Here is a 22,676-nt window from a genome sequence, read left to right as displayed (position 1 = left end):
AAACCGGGTGCAGGCATCCAAGAATTCTCTCCCAGTGGAGTCACGCAAGATGCTCCTAATCCCCCAGCAATGAGCTGTGACTACACAATATGAGAGCTACCACAGAAGCCCACTGGAGACTCAGTGCCAGTGGGGCTCAGTAACACAGACACCCTCTGCCTGGCGCATACCAAAATTCCAGTCTCCCAGAAAGAAAACAGATGTTCAGCATAAACCATAGTTGTTTGCACAAAAAAGCTGAGGCACAGTGAGCCATTCTTACTAACTTTGCAAGCAGGCCTTTCTAAGAGTAGCAGTTTTAGGACTGCTATGTTAACTCTTTTTTGCACTTCCCCCTTCTTCTGAACTGGACGTTGTTTTTATGGTTCCGAATGGGATTTTTTTCTCTGTATGCTTTTCCCTTTCTGTATTTACCAGATTCCTGCTATAAGGCCAGATTCTTATAATGAAAACAAATGTTTACAGAGTCCTGCAGTGTACATGAATGCTTGAACATGTAACTAGATAGAGAAAAATTTTCCACCTGAATAACATGAGAGAACTATTGGTTATTGGAAAAATACATTATTACTGCTCAAGATAAAAGCTGAGACCCACCCCACTACCCTCCAGGGCACTGAGTGCAGGAAGAAAGAGAATTTTGTAGGAAACAAGAGAATTTTGTGGATTGCTCAAGAGAGGGGTGAGGAGAAGAGAGAATGAGGGCGGGAGGGTGAATCCTGGGAAACACTGCACACTGCAATTTGACTCCACCTTTATAACACTCCCCACATACACACTCACACTCACACATTCCATAAAATGTGCAAAATTTCATAAAATGCTTCATGTGAGTGAGTGTATTGTGAAATTTGGTGACAAGGCTCAGTTCTGTTCAGTGAAGCAGATAGCATGTAAGGAAGTGAGAGAGTGGAGGCCAAGAGAAGCAAGTGAATTAGGCAATGGCTTCTCATAGAAATGATGGCAATGATGTTTAACTGTCACAGGCACTTTGAGGGTTGGAGGTAAGTTTATTAACACTAGTGGGCTTATGGACCCCCAGGGTGTGGGTGGGTGTGTATGTGTATTTAAATAAAATATGGATTGATATCCACCAATCAGTGTTAATCATTATTTATGTGTCAGTAAGCACTAGTGATCTTCATGAAATTTTTTCTTGTCTTCATGCTGTAATTTTTCTTCAAAGAATATATATTACTTGTAACATCAAAAAACAATAAAATATGTTCAAAATTATGAGGCCCCTTCAAAAATGACTTTTAAAACACTTCTAAATAGCTTGAACCTATACTAGCATTTTTCCCTAGGTTTTTTTTTTTCAATGTTGGCTCCTTTTTGGAATTAAAAAAAATTTTTTATTGGGGTATAGTTGATTTACAATGTTGTTAGTTTCAGGTGTACAGCAAAGTGATTCAGTTATACATATACATATATCCACTCTTTTTTAGATTCTTTTCCCATATAGGCCAATACAGAGTACTGAGTAGAGTTCCCTGTGCTATACAATAGGTCCGTGTTAGTATCTATTTTATATATAGTAGTATGTATATGTCAATCCCAGTCTCCCAATTTATCCCTATAAATATCAGTTAAGTCCATCTTGTTTAATGTATCATTTAAAACTTGTGTTTCCTTATTTGTTTTCAGTTTGGATGATCTGTCCATTGTTGAAAGGGGTGTTAAAGTCCCCTACTATGATTGTGTTACTGTCAATTTCCCCTTTTATGGTTGTTAGCATTTGCCTTATGTATTGAGGTGCTCCTATGTTGGGTGCATAAATATTTACAATTGTTATATCTTCTTGGATTGATCCCTTGAACATTCTGTAGTGTCCTTCTTTGTCTCTTGTAATAGCCTTTATTTTAAAGTCTATTTTGTCTGATATGAGAATTGCTACTTCAGCTTTCTTTTGATTTCCATTTGCATGGAATATCTTTTTTCATCCCCTCACTTTCAGTCTGTATGTGTCCCTAGGTCTGAAGTGGGTCTCTTGTAGACAGCATATGTACAGGTCTTGTTTTTGTATCCATTCAGCCAGTCTGTGTCTTTTGGTTGGAGCATTTAATCCTTTTACATTTAAGGTAGTTATCAATATGTATGTTCCTATTACCATTTTCTTAATTGTTTTGGGTTTGTTATTGTAGGTGTTTTCCTTCTCTTGTGTTTCCTGCCTAGAGAAGGTCCTTTAGCATTTGTTGTAAAGCTGGTTTGGTGGTGCTGAATTCTCTTAGCTTTTGCTTGTCTGTAAAGGTTTTAAAATCTCCGTCAAATCTGCATGAGATCCTTGCTGGGTAGGGTGATCTTGGTTGTAGGTTTTTCCCTTTCATCACTTTAAATATGTCCTGCCACTCCCTTCTGGCTTGCAGAGTTTCTGCTGAAAGATCAGCTGTTAACCTGATGGGGATTCCCTTGTATGTTATTTGTTGTTTTTCCCTTGCTGCTTTTAACATTTTTTCTTTGTATTTAATTTTTGGTAGTTTGATTAATATGTGTCTTGGCATGTTTCTCGTTGGATTTATCCTGTATGGGACTCTCTGTGCTCCCATGACTTGATTGACTAGTTCCTTTCCCATATTAGGGAAGTTTTGAGCTCTAATCTCTTCAGATATTTTCTCACTCCCTTTCTTTTTTCTCTTCTTCTTCTGGGACCCCTATAATTCGAATTGGTGCATTTAATGTTATCCCAGAGGTCTCTGAGACTGTCCTCAATTCTTTTCATTCTTTTTTCTTTATTCTGCTCTGTGGTAGTTATTTCCACTATTTTATCTTCCAGGTCACTTATCTGTTCTTTGCTTCAGTTATTCTGCTATTGATTCCTTCTAGAGAATTTTAAATTTTGTTTATTGTGTTGTTCATCATTGTTTGTTTGCTCTTTAGTTATTCTAAGTCCTTGTTAAACGTTTCTTGTATTTTCTCCATTCTATTTCCAAGATTTTGGATCATCTTTACTATCATTACTCTGAATTCTTTTTCAGGTAGACTATCTATTTCCTCTTCATTTGTTTGGTCTGGTGGGTTTTTACCTTGCTCCTTCATGTGCTGTGTGTTTCTCTGTCTTCTCATTTTGCCTAACTTACTATGTTTGGAGGTCTCCTTTTCGCAGCCTGCAGGTTCATAGTTCCTGTTGTTTTTGGTGTCTACCCCCAGTGGCTAAGGTTGGTTCAGTGGGTCATGTAGGCTTCGTGGTGGAGGGGACTGGTGCCTGTGTTCTGGTGGATGAGGCTGAATCTTGTCTTTCTGGTAGGTAGGACTGCCTCCGGTGGTATTTTTTGGGGTGTCTGTTCCCTTATTATGATTTTAGGCAGCCTCTCTGCTAATGGTTGGGGTTGTGTTCCTGTGTTGCTAGTTGTTTGGCATAGGTCGTCCAGCACTGTAGCTTGCTGGTCATTGAGTGGAGCTGGGTCTTAGCGTTGAGATGGAGATCTCTGAGAGAGCTTTTGCCATTTGATATTATTTGGGGCCAGGAGGTCTTTGGTGGACCAATGTCCTGAACTCGGCTCTCCTACCTCAGAGGCTCAGGCCTGACACCCGGCCGGAGCACCAAGACCCTGTCAGCCACATGGCTCAGAAGAAAAGGGAGGAAAAAAAAGAAAGGAAGAAAGAAAGAAAAATAAAATAAAGTTATTAAAATTAAAAATATATTATTATTTTTTAAGTAACAAAAAAAAGAAAGAAAGAAGAGAGCAACCAAACCAAAAAACAAATCCAACAATGATAACAAGTGCTAAAAACTATACTAAAAAACAAACAAAAAAAAAACGGACAGACAGAACCCTAGGACAAATGGTAAAAGCAAAGCTATACAGACAAAATCACACAAAGAAGCATACACGTACACACTCACAAAAGGAGAAAAAGGAAAAATATATATATTAAAAAAAATAAAGGAAGAGAGCAACCAAATCAATAAACAAATCTACCAATGATAATAAGCTCTAAATACTAAACTAAGATAAACATAAAACCAAAAACAACTTAGATGAAGAAAGCAAACCCCAAGTCTACAGTTGCTTCCAAAGTCCACCGCCTCAATTTTGGGATGATTCCTTGTCTATTCAGGTATTCCACAGATGCAGGTACATCAACTTGATTGTGGAGATTTAATCCTCTGCTCCTGAGGCTGCTGGGAGAGATTTCCCTTTCTCTTGTTTGTTCACACAGCTCCTGGGGTTCAGCTTTGGATTCGGCCCCGCCTCTGCATGTAGGTTGCTTGAGGGCATCTGTTCTTCACCCAGACAGGAGGGGGTTAAAGGAGCAGCGGAGTAGGGAGCTTTGGCTCACTCAGACCAGGGGAGGGAGGGGTACAGAATGCGGGGCGAGCCTGCAGCAGCAGAGGCCAGCGTGACATTGCACCAGCCTGAGGCATGATGTGTGTTCTCCTGGTCAAGTTGTCCCTGGATCATGGGACCCTGGCAGTGGCGGGCTGCACAGGCTCCCGGGAGGGGAGGTGTGGATAGTGACCTGTGCTTGCAACAGGCTTCTTGGTGGCTGCAGCAGCAGCCTTAGCATCTCATGCCCGTCTCTGGGGTCCACGCTGATAACCGCAGCTCACGCCCATCTTTGGAGCTCATTTAGGCAGTGCTCTGAATCCCCTCTCCTCATGCACCCCGAAACAATGGTCTCTTGCCTCTTAGGCAGGTCCAGACTTTTCCCCAGACTCCCTCCCAGCTAGCTGTGGCGCACTAGCCCCTTCAGGCTGTGTTCAGGCAGCCAAGCCCAGTCCTCTCCCTGGGATCTGAACTCCAAAGCCAGAGCCTCAGCTCCCGGCCCCCACCTGCCCCAGCGGGGGAGCAGATAAGCCTCTCAGGCTGGTGAGTGCTGGTCGGCTGCAATCCTCTGTGCGGGAATCTCTCCACTTTGCCCTCTGCACCTGTGCTCTCCTCCGTGGCTCCAAAGCTTCCCCCTGCCCACCCACCATCTCCGCCAGTGAAGGGGCTTCCTAGTGTGTGGAAACTTCTCCTTCACAGCTCCCTCCCAGAGGTGCAGGTCCCGTCCCTATTCTTTTGTCTCTGTTTTTCTTTTTTCTTTTGCCCTACCCAGGTACGTGGGGAGTTTCTTGCCTTTGGGAAGTCTGAGGTCTTCTGCCAGTGTTCAGTAGGTGTTCTGTAGGAGCTGTTCCTCACGTAGATGTATTTTTGATGTATTTGTGGGGAGGAAGGTGATCTCCACATCCTACTCCTCCACCATCTTGAAGCTATCTCCACTAAAGCAGTTTTCACAGTGATTTTTCCCATGACATTCCCACCAGATGTGTTGAAATGTGAGTTTCTTTTGATGCATAGTCTTACCAAATTTGGCAAACTTTGCCAATCTTATGGTTTAAAATTTTTTTCATTATGACCTTAATTTGCATTTCCCTGATTACTTATAAGGATAAGCAGCTTTACTGTTTGTTTGCCATTCTGTTTCCTCTTTTATGAAATGCATGCCCACATATGCTGCCTGTTTTTCTGTTGTTTGTCATTTTCTCGTACCTTCATAGGAATGAATCTTGGAGGAGGAGTGTGAGTGGACAGTATAGCACACTAGGCCCTTGGGATTATCTAGTCCATCAAACTGCCAGAAGCAAGAGTCCATTGTAAATTTTACATACATTTTATGTAAATTTTATGTAAATCTTAAAATTCTCTCTGGTCTTTCTGCTGTATAGGGTTTTACCGGTTCCCATAAAGAGCAGGTGTTGAAGGTTTACTACTTACCTGGAGTACCTGAGATCTTTCAAAGGAGCTTCCAGATACAGATTGCCCACTTGGACCCAGAAAACATTACTCTGAGTGGAGAGGGAATCTTTCCCCGAATCTGCATCGATCTCCCCAGGAACCTCAAAGGTACTTCTGCCCTCTATAGTATTTCCCCACTGGATGACAAGATGTGTTTTAGCTGCTTATTATAAGGTTGATGGCAACTCGCATTATTTGTTTGGCAGTCCTCACAAGTTCCCTTTTGTGTTATTCGTGAATTGCAAAAAAAAAAAAACGTCAAGAGTTGAAATTGACTTGGTGACCTGAGATGAGTAAGACAAGATAGGGTCCATGGTAGTTCCAGATTAAGACTCCTGGCCAATTTTACCATCATTAAATTACTTAAAGAGGGATCAGGACATTGTGCTTCCAAAAGCCTTTTCCTCCAACACATGTTCCTTCCAGCTACACTCTCTCACTGAGTTGTCACTCACAGATGGCCATTGAGAAGGCAAAGGCTGATTGTACTGCAAGGAATACAATTCTCAAAATATCAATATAAACTGTACAGAAAGGCAGCTAAGGTTCCAACCCCTTATGCTGGCAGTACAGTTTGGAGGCTAATTAAACTTATTAATTGTCTGCCCACATCCTTAGCCAAGGCTTTTCCGGGTAACATCTGGCACCCAGAGCCATCCCTCTGTACCAGAATATTTCTGTCTTGGCAGATCCTGAAGCTCAACTCAGCAGCTCTTTTAGCCACAGACTGACTCTGGCTCTTTCTTCCTGACATGGACTACAGGATGAAGAGTCAAGAGAAACTTCTCACTCTTCTTCATGAGCCCTCTTCTACATTCCCTAAGCAGCTTCAGACTAAGCCCTCCCACCTCAGCCTTTCCTCCTACCCCACTCCCCAGAGTCACTAACACCTGTTAATGATCATGCATTAAATCCTAATTGTCTGCTCCCTGATAATATGAACACAAATATTGATAAATCTAAGACCACATTACACTCTAGTATCTAGAGTTCCAGCCAGCCGGAGGTTAGTCCAACTCTACATATAATTGTCAAGAAGAAAAGCCTTTGCCACACGGTTGAAAACTGGGTGCCCAGCTGGCCTCATGATGGCAGTAGACCTGTTTGCCCAATACAGGGCTTTAAAATACTTTAAATCTGAATACTAGTTGGGTCTTCTGTACTCCAGTTCACCACAGTCCCAGCACTTCCTATGGTTTCATAGAAGGCACTTTAATTACTTTGCTTACCTTGCCCCTCAAGCATTTGAATTTGCACTGGCTTACTGGTGAACTGGTGAAATCTCTCCCCCCGTTGCCCAGCCTGCCTGATTCAGGGGACTGTAGCTTATTTAATCGTAATTAAAGCAACTTGAACCAAATATATTCTTTTTGTTAACAGAGAATTAATAAACACGAAGACCAACCTAAAGGGTGACCATCCATCTGGGTTTGTCCAGCATGGAGGGGTTTCCCAAGTGGTGCAGCCATCAGTGCTAGAACTGGAAAAATATCAAGTAAGCTGGCATCCAGTTGGTCACCCTATGAGTGACTCAGGATGTTACTGTCATTAAATTCTTGAGAAACAGTTGGTAGCCCACTAAAGCATAATCTCATAAAACTCCGTGAGTTCTCTTTTACAAATTCTACTCATTCACAAATTATCCTCTGAAGCAGAGAAAACATGGCAGGCTAAGTTTCACAAAGTTCACTTCCCTTCTCACTTTATTTACCCTGAGCTTAGAGTCTGTGTTTTAGGCATAATTCATATATTTCTAGCCATTCAGATTTCCTTCTCCTTCCAACCCCCACAGGATGTGAGAAGTATGAAATCTTCTTAAATCAGGCCAGAAAAAACCTAGAAAAAACCAAATATGATATGTTTGACCACTTAGAGAGACCTGAGGAGGTGCCTGAGGATGAATCTTCTGAGGTAAGATTGGCTTCACTCTGCACAGGAAGTAGATTCACAGGAAGCTGCAAAAAAGTGTTTTTCCCAGTGGTAACATCTTGCATAACTATAGAACAGTATCAAAACCAGGAAATTGACATTGGTATAAGCCATAGAGCTTATTCAGATTTCATCAGTTTTATATGTACTCGTGGGTCTGTCTCTCTGCATGTCTGCATGTCTCTGTATGTATGCATATCTGCGTCTGTGTGTGGTTCTAACCCAATTTTTTCACGTGTAGCTTTGTGTATCCACCACCACAATTAAGATACAGAAGTGTTCCATCTCCGTAAGTATCCCTTGTGCTTGCTGGGGAAATAGAATTATAAACAAAAATCTCTTTCCAATCCACAAATCTCTCCACAAAGGTGGAAGAGAAAGAATCCAACTTTATTATTTTTTATTTATTTTTTGTTTGTTTGTTTGTTTTGCTGTACGCGGGCCTCTCACTGCTGTGGCCTCTCCCGTTGCGGAGCACAGGCTCCGGACGCACAGGCTCCGCGGCCATGGCTCGCGGGCCCAGCCGCTGCGCGGCACGTGGGATCTTCCGGGATAGGGGCACGAACCCGCGTCCCCTGCATCGGCAGGCGGACTCTCAACCACTGCGCCACCAGGGAAGCCCCCAACTTTATTATTGATAAGCATTAAAGCGGAAAGGGCTCCGTGTCTCTGTCAGTCTGCTAGGAGATTGCAAAGACAGACATAAATCTCGGTCTTTCATAGAGCCAAGCAGATACAACCTCCTATATACATGTTCTCAAGGTAAACAGTAACTAGTCCTCAAGTAAGAACTATAACTAGTCCTCAAGTACGAGGACTTGACAGCACCATCTGTCACACTTAGTTCTGCTCAATTTACATGGTAAGTGGGGTGACCACCTGTGTTAGCGAATGGGCTTTACCCAAAGGGCAAACAAGCCTTTTGTGTTTTTACGACAGGGTCCTCTGGAGTTGGGCTCCTGTCCTCCCACAGAAATGGGAGGATAGGAGATGAGGCTCTGTCTTCCTTGATGATGACAGGTCAAAGAGATGGTTCCCAGGTCCTTAAGGAAGATGTTCCTGGGTTGTGAAGCTGATAAAAAGTCTTAGCCTATGAAAAGATTTATATATATTTCCAAGAGACAGAGAAAGAACTTACAAGTTTTCTTGAAAATGAAGCTGCAAGAAGCCTCTACCCTTCTTTTCAACAGGGAGAATTGAGCCTCTTTTTTTTTTTTTTTGGCCACACCTCATGGCTTACAGGATCTCAGTTCCTGACCAGGGATTGAACCAGGGCCGCAGCAGTGAAAGCCCGGAATCCTAACCACTAGGTCACCAGGGAACTCCCTTGAGTCTCTTATTTTTCATTTGTTTTTGCCTTTACATGCTTCTCCTTTATAGCCATCCCCAATGTCCCCACCCCTTCCCCCTGGCAACCACTATAGTTCTCCATCTCTATAATCTTGTTATGAGTGTAGAAGAGTTATGTAAACGGGATCATACAGTATGTAACCTTTTGAGATTATTTTTTTTTCATTCAGCATAATGCCCTTGAGATCCATCAATATAAATAGTTCATTCCTTACTCCGTTGCTCAGTAATACTCCATGGCACAGATGTACAGTTTATTTAACCACCTTAAACCCCAACAAAAATTTTAACACCACAGATATACTGTATATCTGTTTATTTACTGTGGCCCTTTGGAGGGCCACAAGCCATTGTAATATCTAAGATTTTCTCACTCTCCCCTCCATGAAGCAACTTTCACCCCCTTAGGGGTGGTATTGCCCCCGTTGAGAATGCATGTTCTCAAAGAATTTGCTTACTTGCTCTTCTCTCTTGCTCCAGTTAAATGCTCAACTCCAGATGGAAGTAGAACGCCTTGTAGTCCAAGACTATGCCACAGAACATCAGAAATCAATTGACCTTGGTTCCATGGACAACTTCTGCCATCGGAGTCACCGCAAACCAATCAAGTGAGCGCCCTTCCATGTCGTGTTTGTTTCAGAGTGTAGCAGATCCAGCGGTGCCCTCCACCAGAGTGCTCCCTGAATTAATGATCAACTATGTAGGGATGAAATCCACTCGCCTTACATGTCTGCCATTCTCTAGCAGCCAGCCAACCAGGCAGGTCTCTGCCTCTTAGTCACAAACCTCCCACCTTGTCTAATAGATGGACCGGTTTCAGGTCCTTAAGGACCAGCACTGAATGTGTTTAGAGATGATGGCTAAAGCAGCAATGTGGTCTTCTGGGGGAAGTGTCTTGTTCCTAGTCTCCATTCTGGAGAGTGGTGGTTCTCTACTCCAGAGAATAGAATTGTGCAGAGGAGGTGGAAGAGAGCCTCACACTCTCGCACTTTTGGAAATGTGAGTGGTAAGAAGACCTTGTTAACTGTTTCAGAGTCCAGCTGCCAGAATATATCCTAGACTTTGGCTACATCATCCTTGGTGACGTCCGAACCCACATCATCAAGATCACCAACACCAGTCATTTCCCAGTGTCCTTCCATGCAGAAAAGCGTGTCCTTCACAACACAGGTAACCAGGCTGGAGACCCTTCCTGTTGAACTCTGTCATTTCTAACACGATGCCCATCTGTACTGTCCTGGAGTGCTTCTGCTGGGATCAGCTGAAAGGATTGTTGGGCCGCTAATTGACACTTTGAGTGGTCATCCTGCCTCCGATGGGCTGTATCTAGAGCAGCTCTTGATTGCTACTTTTCTTTTCCACAAAGAAATTTTGTTTGTCTTGGTCCAGGCTTCAGTATTGAGCTAGATCGTGTGAAGAATCTGCCTTACTGTGAAACGGAAACATTTGAAGTGAGATTTGATGCACAAGGGGCCAGTCTTTCTGTTGGAAACAAAAAGGTCCTTCTGCCCATCAAGGTAAGATACATCACTAGGCCCAGCTGATCCTCCCCAGCTTCCAGCTCTGCTTGCTGATCACCCCTGTGATGATCCAGTTACTATTTCAGAGCCGTGATTCTTCCTCCAAACCCGTGCTACGTGGTAACAACAATTTTATGCCCACTGTAGGTGGTTGGAGGGCCAACAGTTCACATCTGTCTCCAAGCCAAGGTGACCATTCCCAGTATGACACTGTCTTGTGGAAAAGTGGAGTTTGCCACAATTCAGTGTGGACAGTGCCTCGTGGAAACTATTCAGCTTTCCAATCACCTCCAAGTCCCTTGTGAATGGTTTATCCACACCCATAAGCAAGTTAGCAAGGTAAATGAATTGTGGCCCATTGTCCCCTTTTTTCCATCTCCATTTAAGTCAGATTTATAATTCTAATCCTTCACTCTCTTCATTTCACCCTTCTGCTCAAAGACTTTCAGTGACAACCGTTGCCCCCTGAATAAAATGTAGGCCCTCAGCCCAGCACTCAAGGACTGTCAGGCCATGCTATCTCACGAATGTCATATTTATCTTTCTGCCCTGGGTATCCACACATCCCCTGACACCTGGGAAGTAATCAGTAAACATAGATTGAGTGGGTGAAGGGTGGAGGCATTTTCCAAAGAAAATGGTCTAATTGTCTACTATTTATTTACCAGCTGGAGAAACACATGCCAAAGTACTTAAGACGGAAACTCTGTGCTGAATTAAAGCCAAAGACACGGATCTTTGAGATTCAGCCCACTTCTGGGGTCTTGGATCCTGGTGAGAGGTCCAACGTGCAAGTGAAATTCATGCCCAAAGAAGAGGTGAGCTTTAGAGAAATGTAGTCTCATTCAGACTCTCTGGATCTCTTTGAGCTGTACTCGAAGTCCATGCTTGATTGGGTCTCCAGGGAAACTTTGAGTGACCTGTCCCTCACTATTCTGATTATGACATTCAGTGCTCTGGTTCATGCAGGAGCTGTGTCCTGGTGGTTAGGAGCACCAGCTCTGGAATCGGCAGATGTATCGAACACTTTGACTTTTACCAACAGACCTGGCTTAGTGGCCTTCTGCCTCTGCACTTAGAGACTGCCTGGCTTTGGGCAAATTATTCAGCCTCACTAAACCTCAGTTTGCTCATAGATAAAATGAAAAATAATAATATCACATGTCCAAAATCCCTTATTGCAATTCCAAAATCCAATAAGTTCTAAAAACTGGGGGGAAAATTTTTTTAAGTTTCAGACCCAAACTCATTTGGCAGAAAAACCTAATCTGAACTGACATGAGACTACTTAACCTTTATTTATCCCCCTTGGTTTGCAGACTCAAACACTGCAACTGCAGAAATATTAATGTGTTTGATTACAGGGGACACTGCTAAGGATACTATGTAACATAGGGTATATGCTCTGTGTCTACCTTTTTAAAACTCTGAATTTGAAAGCATCTGGCCCCTAGGGTTTCAGGTAAGACATTATCAACCTGCATTAGCTACCTCCTAAGGGTCATTTTGAAGATTAAATGAATTAATGTGAATAAAATGCATAGCATACTGCTCTTTATGTAGTGTCTCAATATCTATTTACTATTATCATCAGTAGTTGTGATAATAATAAGTACTTCCTGGTAGACATACTCCCTGGGCCTCACAAGTGTTTCTTTTGCAAACACCATGAGCACAAAGCTACTCCTGACAAAGAATACAGTAAAAAAATAATAAAAATCCTAGAACCAGAGAGGATCTCAAGAGGTTACACTGTAGAGACTTTTGCTGAAAGCCTAAGGCATTTGGGAGATGTTTTTCTTTATTCTTTTAAAAGAAGAAATCGATGTGAGTTTTATAAAATACCCATGGTTAACTCCCATTTTCCTGGTAACAGCTTTGAGGAAATGCTTCAGAATCTACAATGAGAAGAAAGAAAAGAGAATGACTTCTTATCTGATTCTAAAATAGAGTCCCTGTTTCTATCATTATCAAAATCTCCCCAACCCTTTTAAAAGAAAAGAAAACTAATGTGTTTGTCATTCTTAGAGAGTCTTAAGACTGCCAGCAGGTTTACTCAAGATTTTGGATGTTTTACTGAAAAAAATATCAGTAAATATAGTAAAAAAAAAAAAAAAAAAGATTTGTTTGGGCAGTTCCATAAATGTTGAGTTAGCATTGGTCAAAATTAATAAAATGTTTTCACCAAATGGGATAGGAATTTTTTTAAGTATCATTTTTTACTGAAGTATAGTTAATTTACAATGAATATTTTTTCAGACTCTTTTCCATTGTAGGTTATTACAAAATATTGAGTATAGTTCCCTATGCTATACAGTAGGTCCTTGTTGTTTACCTATTTTATATATAGTAGTGTGTATATATTAATCCCAAACTCCTAATTTATCTCTCCCCCCCCACCGCCCCACTATCCCCTTTGGTAACCATAAGTTTGTTTTCTATGCCTGAGTTTATTTCTGTTTTGTAAATAAGTTCACTTGTATCACTTTTTTAGATTCCACATATAAGCGATATCATATGATATTTGTCTTTCTCTGTCTGGCTTACTTCACTTAGTATGATAATCTCTAGGTCCATCCATGTTGCTGCAAATGGTATTATTCCATTCTTTTTTAATCCATTGTACATATATACCACATCTTCTTTATCCATTCTTATGTTGATGGACATTTAGGTTGCTTCCATGTCTTGGCTGTTGTAAACAGTACTGCTATGAACATTGAGGTGCATGTATCTTTTCAAATTAGAGTTTGGGAGAGAAATTTATTGGCTGTATACAAGGAACTGGTTAACCTTGCAACCCATACAGTCCACACCTATATCTTCACCAGCATCAGCAGCACAGAGAAACACTGATGTCCACATTAACAACTCCTAGACATTATAACATGTGTTCAGAATACTTTGTGTTAGAAAACAAGGAGATGAATGAAATGTTTTAGAAATATTTCCCTGGGACTTCCCTGGTGGTGTAGTGGTTAAGAATCCGCCTGCCAGTGCAGGGGACATGGGTTCAATCCCTGGTCTGGGAAGATCCCACATGCCATGGAGAAACTAAGCCCATGCACCACAACTACTGAGCCTGCGCTCTAGAGCCCGTGAGCCACAACTACTGAGCCCACGCACCTAGAGCCAGTGCTCTGCAGCAAGAGGAGCCACCGCATTGAGAAGCCCATGCACCACAATGAAGAGTAGCCCCTGCTCATCGCTACTAGAGAAGGCCCACATGCAGCAACAAAGACCCAATGCAGCCAAAAAAAAAAAAAAAAAAAAGTAAGAAATATTTCCCTAAAAAGCAGTTAAAATATAGAAGTTTGGATCACATAAGGTGCTAAACCCATAACTATATAGAAAACCTTCTTAGCCAATAATTTGTTCTCTTACTATCTCCAACAACAGGTATTTTTCTGAACTTGTACCTATGTCCTTACACATTCTTTCCATCTGATTTTCCTTCCCTCTGAGCTAAGGTAGTTAAGAGCTCTCCAAATCACTCCGCCAATCATGCTTTCCACACCCAAGCCATGAGCCCAACAGTTTCAGAACAACCTGGGCACCTGGTTAAAACTACGGAATCCCCAGCCTTACCCTGCCCCTACCAAGTCAGGATCTCTAGGAATGGGCCTGTGAATATGCATTTTAATAGGTTCCTAACTGAAACCAGATTAGGATAATTGATATCATTATCAGCTTGTATTTGGATTCTAATTGTATCAGATGAACTGATTGTGCTAGCTGGTCATCTCTGACTAGCTGCTTAACTGTGTCTTTAAATAATGGAAATGTGATCATTCAGATTCTCCAAGAAACAGACCTGGAGTCAAGAATTTGAGTGCAAGCAGATTCTTTAGGAAGTGTAGGGAATACTAAAAGAGAAGTAGAAGGTGATCAGGAAAAGGAAGGCAGCTAATAGGGTGTGTGAATGACCCAGCTACCTTGGACACTGGATTGATTTATTGATTTATTGATTTTTGGCTGCGTTGGGTCTTTGTTGCTGCATGCGGACTTTCTCTAGTTGTGGCTAGCAGGGGCTACTCTTTGTTGCGGTGCACAGGCTTCTCGTTGTGGTGGCTTCTCTTGTTGAGGAGCATAGGCTTTAGTTGCATGTGCTTCAGTAATTGTGGCATGTGGGCTCAATGGTTGTGGCTTGCGGGCTCTAGAGCGCAGGCTCAGTAGTTGTGGCACATGGGCTTAGTTGCTCCACGGTATGTGGGATCTTCCCAGACCAGGGCTTAAACCCATGTCCCCTGCATTGGCAGGCAGATTCTTAACCACTGTGCCACCAGTGAAGTCCTGGACACTGGATCTTAATCCTACTGGAAACTTGGAGAAAATATACAAAATGCACATTTCAGAATTATCCCTCTCAGGAGTCTTTATACAGTAACTCCTGAGAGTCATTGGTTAAGGATTGTCCCCAGAAGGTGTTACTTCTCTGACACTTTTGCCTTGCCCTGCCCTACCCATGGGCAGCAGGACCCATGAAATGAGAGCCCAGAGGTACAGACCCAGAGGTGCAGATAGTGGCAGTGGGACATCTGAGCACATTGGAAGATCTGAGGGCTATGAGAACAGCATTCACAGGACTGTGATGAAGCACTTGGTACAGTGCCTGGCATGCTAGGTACCGAGTATTAACACTCTAATATAAATTGCTCTCATGAAATTTTATAAGAAAAGTTTTCTCTCTTAATCTAAACAGGATCAATTTTGTCCCCCAGTGGTTATCAGTTTTACATGTCACATAACAGAAAAAAATTTAGTTGCTTGTTTTGTTTTTATATTTTCCAGAAATTCTACAACCAAACCTTGGTGTTCCAGATTGCCCAGAGTGCTCAAAAGCTTACTCTACTGGCACAGGGGCAAGGTCTAGAGCCATGCTTGGAATTTAGTCCCTCAGTTCTGGAGCTGGGGCCACTGCTGCCTTATGCACCTGGAGATGAGGCCGAGGTGGTGGTGAAGAATCCCTGCAACTTCCCCATTGAGTTTTACTCCTTAGAATTTGACCAGCAATATCTTGTAGAAGAGAAGGTGAGCAGAGACCAAAACCAAACTCCATTTTCCTACACATGCTGGGCCCTGCCAGGTACTCTTCTCTCTGCCTGGACAACTTCCTCCTCACCTTTGCTCCTTCTTCCTATGAACCCTTCCCTGTCAATTTAAAGATCACTTTGCAGTCTTTCCTGACCTACTTCCCTTGCCCTAAGCAGATTTTGTTCTTCTTTGTGGTCTCATTATACATTTGAAACAACTAATTTAAAAACTAATATGCTCATGTTAAAATTCAAACAGTAAAGAATGTATGCCATAGTCATTATATTTGAAATGAGTTTCTTGTAGACAGCATATATTTGGGTCATCTTTTTAATACACTCTGGCAGTCTTTGTCTTTAATTGGTGTATTTAGACCATTTACATTTAATGTAATCATGTTAGGGCTTAAATCTGTCTCTTTTTTTCCTGTTTGTTCTGGCTTGTGTATTTTACAATTGCTCCTCCTTGTCCATTTTTTTAAACTTTATTCTTTAGAGCAGTTTTAGATTCACAGCAAAATTGAGGGGAAGATGCAGAAATTTTTCATATAACCCCTGCCCCCACACATGCATAGCCTCCCCCATTATCAACATCCCTCACTAGAATGGAATATTTCTTACAATTGATGAACTTATGTGACATCATAATCACCCAAAGTCCATAGTTTACATTACAGTTCACTCTTGGTGCATTCTATGGGTTTAGACAAATGTATAACAACATGTATCAATCATTATATTGTCATACAAAGTACTTTCATTGCCCTAAATATCCTCTGTGCTCCACATATTCATCCCTCCCTCCTCCCAACCCCTGGCAACCATTAATCTTTTTTTACTGTCTCTGTAGTTTTGCCTTTTCCAGAATGCCATATAGTTAGAATCATAGAGTATGTAGATGTTCAGATTGGCTTCTTTCACTTAGTAATATGTGTTCAAGGTTCCTCCATGTCTTTTCATGGCTTGATAGCTCATTTCTTTTTAGTGCTGAATGATATTCCATTGTCTGGAAATACTACAGTTTATTTATCCATTCACCTACTGAAAGACATCTTGGTTGTTTCCAAGTTTTGGCAATTATGAATAAAGCTGCTATAAACATCTGTGTGCAGGTTTTTGTGTGAACATAAGTTTTCAACTCTTTAGGTAAATGCCAAGGAGTATGATTGCTGGATTCTGTGGTAAGAGTATGTTTAGTTTTGTAAGAAACTGTCAAACTGTCTTCCAAAATGGTTGTAACATTTTGCATTCCTACTAGCAGTAAATGAAAGTTCCTGTTGCTCCTTATCCTCACTAGCTTTTGATATTGTCAGGGTTTTGGATTTTGGCTGTTGTAATAGGTGTGTAGTGGTATCTCATTGTTGTTTTAATTTGCATTTCCCTGAAGGCATATATAATGTGGAATATCCATTCATACGCCTATTTGCCATCTGTATATTTTCTTTGGTGAGGTATCTGTTACGGTCTTTGGCCCAATTTTTAATCGAGTTATTTGTTTCCTTATTGTTGAGCTTTAAGAGTTCTTTACATATTTTGAATAATAGTCCTTTATCAGATGTGTCTTTTTCAAATATTTTCTCCCAGTCTGTGACTTGTCTTTTCATTCTCTTGACATTATCTTTTGCAGAGCAGAACTTTTTCATTTTAATGAAGTCCAGCTTATCAATTATTTTTTTCATAGACTGTGCCTTTGGAGTTGTGTCTAAAAAGTCATCACCATACTCTAGGTCATCTAAATTTTCTGTTATGCTATCTTCTAGAAATTTTATAGTTTTATGTTTTTTATTTAGGTCTACAATTCATTTGAGTTGATTTTTATGAAGATAAGATCCACTCAGATTTATTTTTTTGCTGGTGGATGTCCAATTCCAGCATCATTTGTTGAAAAAAACTCTTTGCTCCATTGTATTGCATTTGTTCCTTTAGGAAAGATCAGTTGACTATGTTTATTTGGGTCTATTTCTGGAATCTCTGTTCTTTTCCATTGATCTATCCAGGTCCATTTTTACTATCTCTACCCTGCTGTCCTACCTTGAGGCTGATCTGTATAAGCTGTGCCTTTATCTAATACCCTTAGTACCCTACTTTTTAGAAACTGCCTCTTAGTTCCCTACTATGAGCAATAATGAAATTAGCTAAAAATTTTTTACCTCTCCTCACCACCCTCTAATTTAAAATGATATTTCTTTACTTCCAGTTAATGCCTACTGGGTAATCATCTCATGTACACTTGCTCCATGTTTTGCTTCTTGTATTAAATCTATAGTGTCAGAGCTTAACAGTATTAAGATGTCAGAACGTAATTTCCATCATTTAGTCTTAGTTCTACGCTTGAACATATTTAATGCTCAACACCAGTCCTTGTGATGAAGCTTCTCCATTCGCTACTGGGTTGTCAGAAGATCATTCTCTAGTGGATTCCTCAGGAAGAGACCGTGGGAACAATATTTCCTGAGTATTCATGTGTTCGTAGCTGTTTTTCCTTGGCTTTTGTTCTTGAAGATCGGTTTGATTGGATATAGTATCCTTGGCTCACATTTTCTGCACTCGTATATCTTAAATGCATTGCTCCATTCTTTTCTCATAAGGTCTTGCTGTTCGTGAAGTCTGATGTTATATTAGCTATTTATTGCTGCAAAATAAATTACTCCCAAGCTTAGTAACATAAAACAATAAACATTTGTCATCTCATGTTTGCTCTGGGTCAGGAATTTGGGAATGGCTTAGCTAAGATGGTCTGCTTCCTCTGGACTCTCCACCAACTTGGCCTTTGAATCTTCTTCTTTACATCCAGTGTTTGTGCTCTGCCCGGTTTGGATTCTGTCCCTCTGGATTCGAGTCTTTTCATTAGGTATTTATTAGATGTTCAATGGCTTGTGTTGGCACAGCATCCTCTGCTGTGGGTCAGGGTCAGTGGAAAGAATCCAAGACTCTGAGATTTGCATGTAGAAGGTTTATCAGAGAGTACTCTCAGGGACGACACCTGTAAAGGATAAGGAACGTTAAACCTAGGCAGACAGAGAAGGTAAACTGTGATGACATTGCACAGAGACTTCAGCTGATCCCACAGGACACTCTGCAGCTGGGCTGGCTGTTTACAGTTGCCTCAGTTGAAGCAAGTTGGCCAGGCCTTTGTGTCTCTACATCAGCCAGCCTTTGGAATAGTCCTTCCTTTCCCCATTGATCTGCCATGCCACCTCTGTCCTGTGTCAAAGCTCCATATACACGTGGGTCTATTCTAAGCTCTCACCTCCATTTCATTGGTCAATTTCTCTGTTCAGCATCAATACCACCCTGTCTATTGCTCCAACTTAATAATTCCTGATATCTGGTAGGACAGTCCTCTCTATTTTTCTTCATTAGCGTTTCAACTATTCTTAGCCCTTTGTTCTTCCATATAAATTTTAGAGTAAGCTCATTAATATTGGTTTTCAAACAACTAAAATTGGTGATCTTGGAGAAGGGTTACCTAACTGATTTTTTTTTACAACTTTATTGGAGTATAATTGCTTCACAATAGTGTGTTAGTTTCTGCTTTATAACAAAGTGAATCAGTTATATATATACATCTGTTCCCATATCCCTTCCCTCTTGCGTCTCACTCCCACCCACCCTCCCAATCCCACCCCTCCAGGCGGTCACAAAGCACCGATCTGATCTCCCTGTGCTATGCGGCTGCTTACCACTAGCTAGCTATCTTACGTTTGTTATTGTATATATGTCCATGCCTCTCTCTCACTTTGTCACAGCTTACCCTTCCCCCTCCCCATATCCTCAAGTCCATTCTCTAGTAGGTCTGTGTCTTTATTCCTGTGTTACCCCTAGGTTCTTCATGACATTTTTTTTCTTAAATTCCATATATATGTGTTAGCATACAGTATTTGTCTTTCTCTTTCTGACTTACTTCACTCTGTATGACAGACTTTAGGTCCATCCGCCTCATTACAAATAGCTCAATTTTGTTTCTTTTTATGGCTGAGTAATATTCCATTGTATATATATGCCACATCTTCTTTATCCATTCATCCGATGATGGACACTTAGGTTGTTTCCATCTCTGGGCTATTGTAAATAGAGCTGCAGTGAACATTGTGGTACATGACTCTTTTTGAATTATGGTTTTCTCAGGGTATATGCCCAGTAGTGGGATTGCTGGGTCATATGGTAGTTCTATTTGTAGTTTTTTAAGGAACCTCCGTACTGTTCTCCACAGTGGCTGTACCAATTCACATTCCCACCAGCAGTGCAAAAGTGTTCCCTTTTCTCCACACCCTCTCCAGCATTTATTGTTTCTAGATTTTTTGATGATGGCCATTCTGACTGGTGTGAGATGATATCTCATTGTAGTTTTGATTTGCATTTCTCTAATGATTAATGATGTTGAGCATTCTTTCATGTGTTTGTTGTGAGTCTGTATATCTTCTTTGGAGAAATGTCTATTTAGGTCTTCTGCCCATTTTTGGATTGGGTTGTTTCAGACCAGTAAATTAGGTTGCATAGGAAGTAACTGCTTTCTAGGAGTTGATTTTACTGTCTTTTATAAATATATATACACACTAGTGTTGCTGGATTTAGCAGAAAGAAAAACAGGTTGCCACAATTAAATTTGAATTCCAGATAAACAATATGGGACACATTTATACTTTAAAAATTATTCATTTTTTTATCTGAAATTTAAATTTAACTAGGCATCTTGTACTTCATCTGACAAGCCTAATATACATCCCTCTCTGTCTGTCTCTCTCTCAAATATATACACACACACACATACACATACCTAAACAGCCATTTTGCCTGTTTTTCTCTGGATCCTCTATTTATGAGACCACCACCTTAGCAAGACAATATTGCTAACCACAATATTTTTCAATAACATGTCACTCAAAGTGGATAATTGAGTTCTGTACTTTTGTCAATGGAAAACAACAACAAAAAAAAAAGAACCCAGTATATGTTATTTATAAAACAAGGAGAAAATTCTTTTCCACATGGGAAATGCCCAGGCACAAATGGCGCAAAATAAAAATTCTATATCCCCACAGATCCAGGGCCCAGCCTTACACTTTAGACCTCTACAAAGGATCCTACCCTTTGAGATCCAGAAAGTATTTGTATACACCCCAGCCTTGGTCAGGGCCAGGGCTTTTATGAGATGGATGGCAGACCCACCTGGGACTGCGGGGAGGAAACTTCCAGTGGGGCCAACAGCCGTTCCCATTCTCCTTGAGCAGATCTTGCGAACGCTGAAGGGCTACGACTCCTACAACTCCCTGCCGCTGCCTCCCCGCCTTCCGGGGGAAAAGCTGCCCCCCGAGGTGTATGAATACTTTAAGGAGATGAAGCGGTCAAAAGAGGAGCAGATGAAGGTGAAATATCTGGAGAGTCTGGCGCAGGAGAACGGTGAGAACTCAACAGTTCTGGAGCCCGCAGCTCCAGCCACTGCCCTGGCTTCTTTGAATTATCTCCGTTGGGAGACGAACCAGTTACTGAGCACCTTATGGATTTCATTTCTAACCCTTGCAAAATGGTCCTGTTGTCCCCATTGTAGGGATGCGGAGATGGGGACACATTCTGCTCTCACTAGAGTCTGGTGGGGAGTTAAGACTTAAAAACAGCTAATTCAGATATAGAAGGACACCTCCTAGATACCAAGCCCTGTGCTGAGGGCTTCACACGTACAGATGAGAGAGGAAGCACTGAGAAGCCAGGTCTGCAGATTTAAGTGGCAGAATCAGGACTCAGGCCCAGGTCTCTCTGACTCTGGAGTCCACGACAATAACCACTCCACTCCACAGCCTCCATCTGTGCCTAGGTGATGCAAGGTAGTCCATCATGCATGGTAGATATTGGTGCCCTACGAGAGGTAGGGGTGGGAGTTCACATGAGGAAAGACCCTCGATGGTCCTCAAGGCCAAAACTCAATCACAAAGCTGGACTGTGCTCTTACAGTCTTGCCCTTTCTTGCCCAGCACCCCAGAGTTATCCATCATCCACCCAGGATCCCCCCTTGTGTGCACTTGAGCATCAAGGTTCTGGGGAGACCTATGGGATCCTGTAGCTTGTTGGGGTGCTCACTTCTCTGCTTCCCTGTGCCCTCATCCTGGAAATTTGCCCTCCCTGTTCTTACTTGCTCTCTTCTTCTGCATAATAGTCATCACATGTATTTTCTTCACACTTGTCTCCCCTCTAGACAAGCCCCCATAAAGGCAGTGATCATGTATTCCCCAATGTAAATCCAGTGCATGGACCAGCACCTGATACACCATAGTGCCTGATAAATGTTTCTGTAAGAGTGAATGAATGAATGAAGTCCATTTCTCCTGCCCTTGGACCTGTCTTGTTGTCTCTCGAGACAGAAGGTAGTCAGAGAACACTAATGTGCCCTAAAAGGAGAAGATGAGAGAAGAAGGCTGCCTGTCCACCCAGTCTCCTGGTTGTATTTATTGAGCATATTAGTTCACTAGAACTGCCACTGCAAATACCACAGACTGGGGGGCTTAACCAAGCAAAACTTATTTTCTCATAATTCTGGAGGCTAGAAATCCAAGATCAAGGTGTTGGTGGAATTGTTTTCTACTGAACCTCCCTCCTTGGCTTGTAGATGCCTGTCTTCCCCCTGTGTGTTCACAAGGACTTCCCTCTGTGTGTCTGTGTCCTAATCTCTTCCTACAAGAACACGAGTGATATTGGACTGTGGATGGCTTAGGACACTCATTTTAACTTAATTACCTCTTGAAAGGCCCTAACTTCAAATAGTCACATTCTGGCATCCTGGGGCAGGGGGTGGAGTGTAGCACGGGGGTGGTGCTTAGGACTTCAGCAAATGAACTTTATGGGAACCAGTTCAGCCCATAACAAGCACCCACTATGTTCCAAGCACTGAGCTGAAGTGCTGGAAGAAAGATCAATGGATTCAGCCCCTGCCTTTGAGAGCTCAAAGTCAGGGAGGGGCGGGGGGTAGACATTTAAACTCAGGACTGCCTAGTGGCCTGAGGCAGAGAGTCAGGAGGGGCTGCAGTGTAAAGAGGACTTAGTGAGAGCTGAGAAGGGCCCATCGCTCTCATCCCTGTCCTACACGCCTTGGTTGTGGGTTCATTTTTCCATTTGGCCCATGGAAAGGTGAT

General features: G+C 41.9%; 1 protein-coding gene across 1 annotated transcript in view; it reads left to right on the top strand.

Moving 5' to 3' along the window:
• HYDIN (HYDIN axonemal central pair apparatus protein) overlaps positions 1 to 22,676 on the top strand; it is a 448,650-nt gene that overhangs the window by 316,031 nt on the left and 109,943 nt on the right. Inside the window, exons 31-39 of the mRNA XM_081216141.1 lie at positions 5,651 to 5,828; positions 7,513 to 7,631; positions 9,480 to 9,607; positions 10,033 to 10,169; positions 10,389 to 10,516; positions 10,667 to 10,858; positions 11,188 to 11,337; positions 15,311 to 15,550; positions 20,784 to 20,952. Coding sequence (XP_081072267.1) covers positions 5,651 to 5,828; positions 7,513 to 7,631; positions 9,480 to 9,607; positions 10,033 to 10,169; positions 10,389 to 10,516; positions 10,667 to 10,858; positions 11,188 to 11,337; positions 15,311 to 15,550; positions 20,784 to 20,952 — 1,441 coding nt within the window. The remainder of the gene's footprint in view (positions 1 to 5,650; positions 5,829 to 7,512; positions 7,632 to 9,479; positions 9,608 to 10,032; positions 10,170 to 10,388; positions 10,517 to 10,666; positions 10,859 to 11,187; positions 11,338 to 15,310; positions 15,551 to 20,783; positions 20,953 to 22,676) is intronic.

The sequence above is a fragment of the Mesoplodon bidens genome (genome assembly GCF_964165515.1).
Source record: "Mesoplodon bidens genome assembly, chromosome: 18".
Lineage (NCBI taxonomy): Eukaryota > Metazoa > Chordata > Mammalia > Artiodactyla > Ziphiidae > Mesoplodon > Mesoplodon bidens.
Note: the sequence above shows the minus strand (reverse complement) of the source record. Positions and strands in the feature narration are given on the sequence as shown.